The following is a 7,341-nucleotide window of genomic DNA, read 5'->3' on the forward strand; positions in this document are numbered from 1 at the left end:
CTGTGGTCAGAGAGCGTGGAGTGATGGTGGGCAGGTGGGGTGCTCTGTCCACGTGGTAGGGTGACTGTTGTCTCCTTTGGGCCTCTGGTTGCCCCTGAACGAGCTGTTACAGATTAGTTCTTTGCCTTCTTCAGGATTGATGAAGCCCATGATGCCCCAAGATTCCCTCAGTGGGGCTGGCTGTCGCTCTGAGGACCAGAACTGTGTGCCCCCGCTGCAAGAAAGGAAGGTGGCCACCCTCGATCCAGCCCCTGTATGGAGCCCAGAGGGTTACATGGCGTTGCAGAGCAAGGGCTACTCGCTTCCCCAGCCGAAATCGAATGACACTTTGGCCATGGACATGCACGTCAGGTGAGACGAAACTTGGCCCTGTTGGCCTGCCGTTGAAAGCAGAATCTCCGTGTCCTGCTACCAAGGGGCTCTGGGGTGAAGCACTGTTCCCGGAGGCACTGCCCGGAGAAGGGGCGCTTTGCAGGGACTGGCAGTGCCCTCCGGGGATGGAGAGCGTGATGAGGTTTGCTTGAAGGCTTTTTGTATGAGAGGCGATCACCTGCCGGGGAGACTGGCAGCAGCCAAGGAGAGGTCCTGGGTCAGAGGCAGATCTGTGGAACCTTGGGTTAGGGTGCGGGGTGGGGCCTGGCGGGGTCGAGTGCCCGGGTCGTGGCTCCTTCCTGTGAAAGTGAAGCAAGCGGGCCCTGCTGGCCCAGTGCCCCAGACTCTCCGCGGACTCCCAGGCTCCAGCTTGTCGTCTGAACCAGAGGATCCCAGCTGCTCTGCCTCCAGGTGGCACGCTGAGCCCACCAGCAGCCAGCGCACTCTTCAGTCCGGACTCCAGGGGGCCACCCGGCAATCCATGGCCCAGCAGCTCTGAGACGTGTTTAAAGATAGAGCAAATGTTGGTGCTTATGTTTTTGGTTTTTTTTTTTTCCTTTTTCGTTTTCTTTTTAGAAATTTTTTTTTTTTTTTTTTAAATCTAAGCTCTGTGTTCAGCATGGAAACCAGGAACCAGGCTCCAATCACATTGACTGATTTTTCTGGTTCCCTTTCAGGAATGAAAGCTCTTACTCTGCCTCACCCGGAAGGTCAGGGGGCGTAGGCGCCCAGCGCGATCTCCTTGAGGAGAGAGGGGAGGAGTTCTTGAGTGCTTTTGACAAGAAGGCCCAAGCAGACTTTGACAGCTGTGTCTCTTCTCAAAGAATAGGCCAGGAGCTTTTGTTTTCACCCCAAGAAAATGTTCAGGAAGCAGGTGCTCCTGGGGGTCCCGCCCCAGACCTCAGGTGTTCCCCACTGGAACCTGACTTTGCCCCAGCCGAGAAAAAGCCAGAATATAGCAACTGGGACGTTAGCCACCCGCCAGAGGCCACTGACACAGCCAACGGCATCGAGAAGGGGGCACCCCGGGAGGAACCGTCCTTTAACGTCACCTCCTGGGAGAAGGAAGGGAGCCCCAACAAACAGCCATCCCTGGAGCCCGAGTGGACGCCTGAGCCCCGGGGCCCCGGCAGCCAGCACCCAGAGCAGACCAGCAGGACGAGGAGGTCGGGGCCCATCAAGAAGCCTGTCCTGAAAGCCCTCAAGGTAGAGGACAAGGAGAAGGAACTTGAGAAGATGAAGCAGGAACTGGGGGAGGAGAGTACCCGCGTGGCCAAGGAGAAGGGGCCGGTTCACACGGCAGACAAGGACGAGGACGAAGAGAACAACCCCAGGCTGGCTAATTCGTCCCCCTCCCCCTTGGAGGACCAGGGCTCTGCCCGCGTAAGTTTGGGCCGCGAGGCCAGCAGGTGCGAAGAGGACGAGAAGCCCGACAGGGCCTGGGAGAGCAGACCCTCCCGGGAGTCCAGCGACACTCCCCCGACAAAGAGGAACAACTGGATCTTTATTGATGAGGAGCAAGCCTTTGGGGGCCGAGGGCAGGCCCGGGGCCGTGGCCGCGGCTTCCGAGAGTTCACCTTCCGTGGGCGGCCTGCAGGCGGCGGCCCCAGCCTCTGCGGTGGGGGGGTGCTCGGAGCACGGGGCATCTACGGCGGCGGCCAGAGGAGCGGCCGTGGCCGGGGCCTGCGGGACTTCGGCCAGCCCGAAGACTTCCCCAGGGCCAAGCCGCGGCGGCGCATCGCCAGTGAGACCCACAGCGAGGGCTCCGAGTACGAAGAGCTTCCCAAGCGGCGGCGGCAGCGAGGCTCGGAGAACGGGAGTGAAGCCTCGCTCCTGGAGCGGGAGGGCAGCGCCCTGAGGAAGGGTGACTTCAGGGACTCCTGGCGCTCCAACAAGGTGTGCTCCGAGGACCCGAGCGGCCTGGAGGCCAAGAACCGAGGCCCTCGCGCCTTTGGCCGGGCGCTCCCTCCCCGGCTGAGCAGCTGTGGCTACGGGCGGAGAACCTTCGTGTCCAAAGAGGCTGCCCACTGGCAGAACAAGAGCCCGGGTGCCTCCTGGCAGGAGTACAGCTCTGCGGACGCGTGCGGGCCCCGGCGACCTGCAGAGAGAGACTGTGTCCCTGACGCCTACAGACATTCTGACTCGTTTGGTGCCAGGGCCTTCGAGGACAGCCGCCTGGAGGACAAGAGGCCCTTCTTCTCCGACGACCACGCGGCCGACGTGGAAGGCACAGAGAATCGGCCCTTCCGGAGAAGGCGTCCCCCGCGCCAGGACAAGCCGCCGCGGTTCCGCCGCCTCCGGCAGGAGCGGGAATCTCTGGGCCTCTGGGGGCCCGAGGAGGAGCCCCACATGCTGGCAGGGCCATGGCAGGGCCGGCCCAAGCTCTGCCCCGGGGACAAGAGCGGGTCCCCCGAGCTCTCGTACCAGAACTCGTCCGATCACGCCAACGAGGAGTGGGAGACGGCCTCCGAGAGCAGTGACTTCAGCGAGAGGCGGGAACGGCGCGAGGGCCCCGGGGCTGAGCCTGACCCCCAGGCGGACGGCAGCCTCCCCGGGGCTGCTGTGGGCGAGAAGAAGGAGCTGGCCAAGAGGAGCTTCTCCAGCCAGAGGCCCCTGGCTGACAGGCAGAGCCGAAAGCTGGAGCCGGGGGGGTTTGGGGAGAAGTCCATTAGGCCAGGTGGTGGTGACACTTCTCCCCGTTATGAGAGCCAACAGAATGGGACGCCTTTGAAAGCCAAAAGGTAAAACACAAACCCAACCCCAGGCTCTTTTCTGTTGCTGTTCTGTTACTAAGCCCGTTTTTTTAAGCAGCACTCCATGCATGCGTGTCCCGGCGTGTGTCAGGAGCCCCGACTCTGTCCCTCTGTTGGCCCTGGGGGCGCCTGCCCATCGCGGCCGTTGTGTTTGAGCGTCTCCATCACTTGCTCTTGCACTGCTTGTCTGCTTCTCTTGTGGCGTGTTATTGTCGTTGTTGTCGTGGCTTGAAAACCAGAACTTAGAGTCCCCGCCCAGTGGTCTTTGTGCGGCGGCTGCCCCACGCATTCAGCCTCTGTAAGCGCCCTTGCCACCCCACTGAGGGGGCACTGCCTGTGCATGGTGCCAGTCCCCCAGGTAAGTTCCTCTGCCCTGGGGCTGCTGTCACCCAGAGTTCTGTGGAGGCCTCTGGCCTCCTGGTCCCTGGGGGGACAGGTCTTCCCAAGTCTGCCTCTCGACAGGAGACACGGCTCCACTTCAGAGATTAACCGCCTCCTTGTCGAAAGAGCCAGGCAGTAGGAGCAGGGAATGAGCCGCCCGAGGCCCTGTGAGCATCTCTCACTGGACCCTAGAGGCTTTAGGTGGCCGGTCGGTGCTCTGGGGCGGCTCATTGCCCGCAGGCTGCCCAGAATCAGGGAAAGGGGAGACACGTGCAGGGAGTCACTTGTGCAGCCTGATTTCCTGGTCACACACGGGCCACACCTCAGGCCAAGAAGGCTGCTTCCTGCCTCCCAACCTCCTTAGAATCCAGAGCCAGAAACCTGGAGTGGCATTTATTCAGAGCCCCAGAGGAGCCTTCGGAATGCTGATCCTTCCAGGTATCAGGCCAGCTTCACTGTCCTGGCCCCAGATGCTGAGACCTGGCCGTGCTTCCGATTTCTGCCAAGAGCCTTGTGCTAGGGCCGGGCCTGGCTCCTTGCTGGCCAGTGTCGTGTGCCAGGAGCAGAAAGTCCCGTGGCTCTGCTTGGAGCATCTCCTTCATTGTCTCCTTGGCGCAGGCCCGCTGAGTTTGGCACATGGTGGGAAGGAACAGAGGCGCTGAGCCCTGGAAGGGGCGGGGGAAGAGCGGTGTTCCCCGTGAGCGGGCAGAACTGCAGTGGTGTGGCAGGCGGGGGCGGGGGGGGTGCACATGGCCTCATGCACCGCTGGCAGAGAGCAGCTTCGACCAAACGAAGGGGACACTGTAGGTCAGGGCGTGTGTCCATGTGCGTGCTGTGTGCACATGTAGGTTTTCCTTTTCTCTCCTCCTCCAGCCTTCAGCTGCGTCGGAGCTAACCAGATCCTCCTTCCTTTACAGGTCCCCAGAGGAGGCCTTGCCTGGAGGTCTTGGTTGCAGTGGTGCGAGCAGCCACTATGCGTTGGAGCGGGCAGCCCATGCCACTTCTGATGTCCCCGAAGCCCCCTGTGAGAAGGCAGAGAAGGAGGCCAAGCTGGCTGCTCAGAGGGCGGGTGAACAGGGAGAGACCATGAAACAGTTTGACCTGAACTATGGAAGTGAGTCTGTCTTCAGGGGGAAGAAGAGCCCAGGCTACTGAGGGCCACGGCGGCCTCCATGGGGCTGCTAGGTTTGCCCCTTCTCTGAGCGTCGTGGCATCCGGGCAGGTGGTGGGCTCATTTCCAGGGCTGTATGGGTGAGCAGAACAGATAGGATTCCTGCCCTCACGTTGCTTAAAGCCTTGCCGACCCCCAGAGCCGCCTCACGGTGTCCCAGTTTTAAAGAGGGGGAACTGCGTCCCAGAGAGGTTGAGTGGTCTGTCTAGGTCACGTGCTGGTTACGAGCAGAGCTGGGACTTCGGTGTTTCTGTCTCCAGAGACTATCTTCTTAACTGTAGTGCTCCTCAGGTCTCTGGGGTAACCATGTGCTGAGGGGTCGTGGGGAGGGTGTGGAGATCCCAGCAGGATTTCCACAGACCCTGGGAACCCGCTCTGCTCCTGGGAGGCATCAAGCCAGGTACTGCCCAGCCTTCTGAGCTGAGCCGTCCTTAGATACCAGCAGCTGGTAGGGTTGGGTTATCTTTTCTTGTGATGAATGGAAACACTGTCCCTTCTTGTGAAATCTGGGTTCAGATTCCATCATTGAAAACTGCGGGTCCAGCCCTGGTGAGGAGAGTGAGGTGGGCCCCATGGCCGGTGAGGGCTTCATCGAGGTCCTAACCAAGAAGCAGCGCCGTCTGCTGGAGGAAGAGAGGAGGAAGAAGGAGCAGGCTGTGCAGGTAAGGGGGCTGGCGGGGAGGGCAGGCCGGTACAGAGAAACCCAGAGTCCGAAGGATGAGAGTTCTGAATGAAGCCCAAGATAGACAAGGGGGAGGAGGGAGTGCTTCTGTGGCGTGCGTTGTGCCCCAGGACCCACCACTACCCCTGTTGTCCTGTGGGAGGAGGGGATAGTGTCCCTATTCTCAAAGAGGGTGATTTGTCCCTGGTGACAACAGCAGGACGCAGACCTCCATCAGCCCCTCCAAGCCCACCCTCCTCCCACTGCTCTGGCCTGTGTGGGATGAGATTTGTCACCCGGGGCGTCACGAGGGTCGGAGACCCTGTCCTCAAACGCATTTACATCTGGCCACTGCGCACCCGGCCTCTGCGGTCTGTGTCCGTGGGTCTGTCGGCCCCTTCCGAGGGTGGTCTGGATGGCATTGCCATTTACTTGTGGTTGAGGTGTCGAGAGGCGAGCATTCCAGCACCTCCAGAACAGTTTCTGACGGTGTGGTTTGGGGGCCCAGGGTGCTCTCCCTGGGAAGAACTTGTCGTTCTTCGTGCTTCACATCGAGGCTGGACTGCATCACCTGTTTTTCCTCAGATGCCTGTCAAGGGGCGCGGTCTTTCCTCCCGTATTCCTCCTCGGTTTGCTAAAAAGCAGAGCAACTTGTGCCTGGAGCAGAGCGACGTGACCGTGCCCGGCAGTAGCCTGGGCACCGAGATTTGGGAGAGCAGCAGCCAAGGTAAGAGTTGGGTGCTTGGGCTCAGCTGCGTGGCCTAGGGCCGTCCCCCGGGCCCGGGGTCCCCTCTCGGGAGCATCCTGCTTTGGGACCGTGGATGCCCGTGGAGCTTTGCCTGTTTCCTGCGTCCTCTTCAGAGCCACAGTGTTAGATCTCAGCCCCTGAACGGAAGCAAACTCTCCCTGCCTGAGATTTGGGGCGAGAGCACAGCATTCCGTGTGTCCAGTGGTCTGGACGATGAGAGCTCCCGTCCCTGTCCGTTCCCCTTTCTTCTTACCTGTGGAAGAGCGGCAGGTGACTGACTGTAGGGAGGCGAGGAGAGTCAGATGCTCTCTTAGCAACACAGAGTGAGGGGACCTGACTCTTTGGAAAATTTATTTCCCTGAACCTCTTAAAACAATTTCAAATCCAGAGCTCTTTTTCTGGTAACTTTTTTTTTTAAAATACAAAACCATTTTAATCAAGCAGATTCTTTAATGCCTCCTCTGGGCAGAGCCCTGCAGAGCGCACAGGTGAATGGAAGAAGGACACACGATGCCTCACAGGGGAGCTTAGAGAAATTATCCGTTTCCAGTGTGTCATACAGAGTAGCCGAGGCTTCCGGAGTGCGGAGCCGCAGGACAGACACCCACAGTTCTGGGTTCTGGGTGTTGATTCTTGGAGTTTCACCATGTGACCTTGCTTCTAGCATGTTGCAAAATAACACTGGAAGAGGGGCGCCTGGGTGGGTCAGTGGGTTAAGCGTCTGCCTTCAGCTCAGGTCATGATCCCCGAGTTCCAGGATCAAGCCCCACGTCGGGCTCCGTGCTCAGCAGGGAGCCTGCTTCTCCTTCTCTCTCCTTGCTCATTCTTTCTCTTTCAAATAAATAAATAAAATCTTTAAAAAAAATAATAAAACTCTAAGAGACCCAACTCTAATTGGAGGTATAATAATCTTTAAATAAAATACTGCTGTCGGATGGTTTGGTTGCACATGGGAGTGATGGGTGTCACACTCTGAACGTCCTCAGATCCCTGCCAGCCAGTCACTTGGAGCAAATCAGACTCCAGCAGCCCCTGCTCTTGGGCCTTTGCCGCCAGGACACTCCAGTGCCTCACCGGCCGCTCAGAGCCGTTTGGGGTGGGGGGGCTGGACCTGAAAACAGCGTTTCCAGTTCTGTGTACATACGCAGGGTCTGTGGCTTTTGTGGGAATCTTGGTGTGTCCTCGAGCTAACAGGAGTTGAGTGATACTGGCTTGAATCTTTTTTTTTTTTTTTAAAGATTTTATTTATTTATTT

General features: G+C 59.2%; 1 protein-coding gene across 11 annotated transcripts in view; it reads left to right on the forward strand.

The window, feature by feature from the left end:
• PRRC2B (proline rich coiled-coil 2B) overlaps positions 1–7,341 on the forward strand; it is a 59,340-nt gene that overhangs the window by 35,965 nt on the left and 16,034 nt on the right. For all 11 annotated transcript variants that reach the window (XM_034664701.1, XM_034664707.1, XM_034664703.1 and 8 more), the window contains 5 exons: positions 135–351; positions 1,050–3,113; positions 4,424–4,620; positions 5,194–5,339; positions 5,924–6,065. In XM_034664701.1, coding sequence (XP_034520592.1) covers positions 135–351; positions 1,050–3,113; positions 4,424–4,620; positions 5,194–5,339; positions 5,924–6,065 — 2,766 coding nt within the window. The remainder of the gene's footprint in view (positions 1–134; positions 352–1,049; positions 3,114–4,423; positions 4,621–5,193; positions 5,340–5,923; positions 6,066–7,341) is intronic.

The sequence above is a fragment of the Ailuropoda melanoleuca genome, chromosome 7 (assembly GCF_002007445.2).
Source record: "Ailuropoda melanoleuca isolate Jingjing chromosome 7, ASM200744v2, whole genome shotgun sequence".
Taxonomy (NCBI): domain Eukaryota; kingdom Metazoa; phylum Chordata; class Mammalia; order Carnivora; family Ursidae; genus Ailuropoda; species Ailuropoda melanoleuca.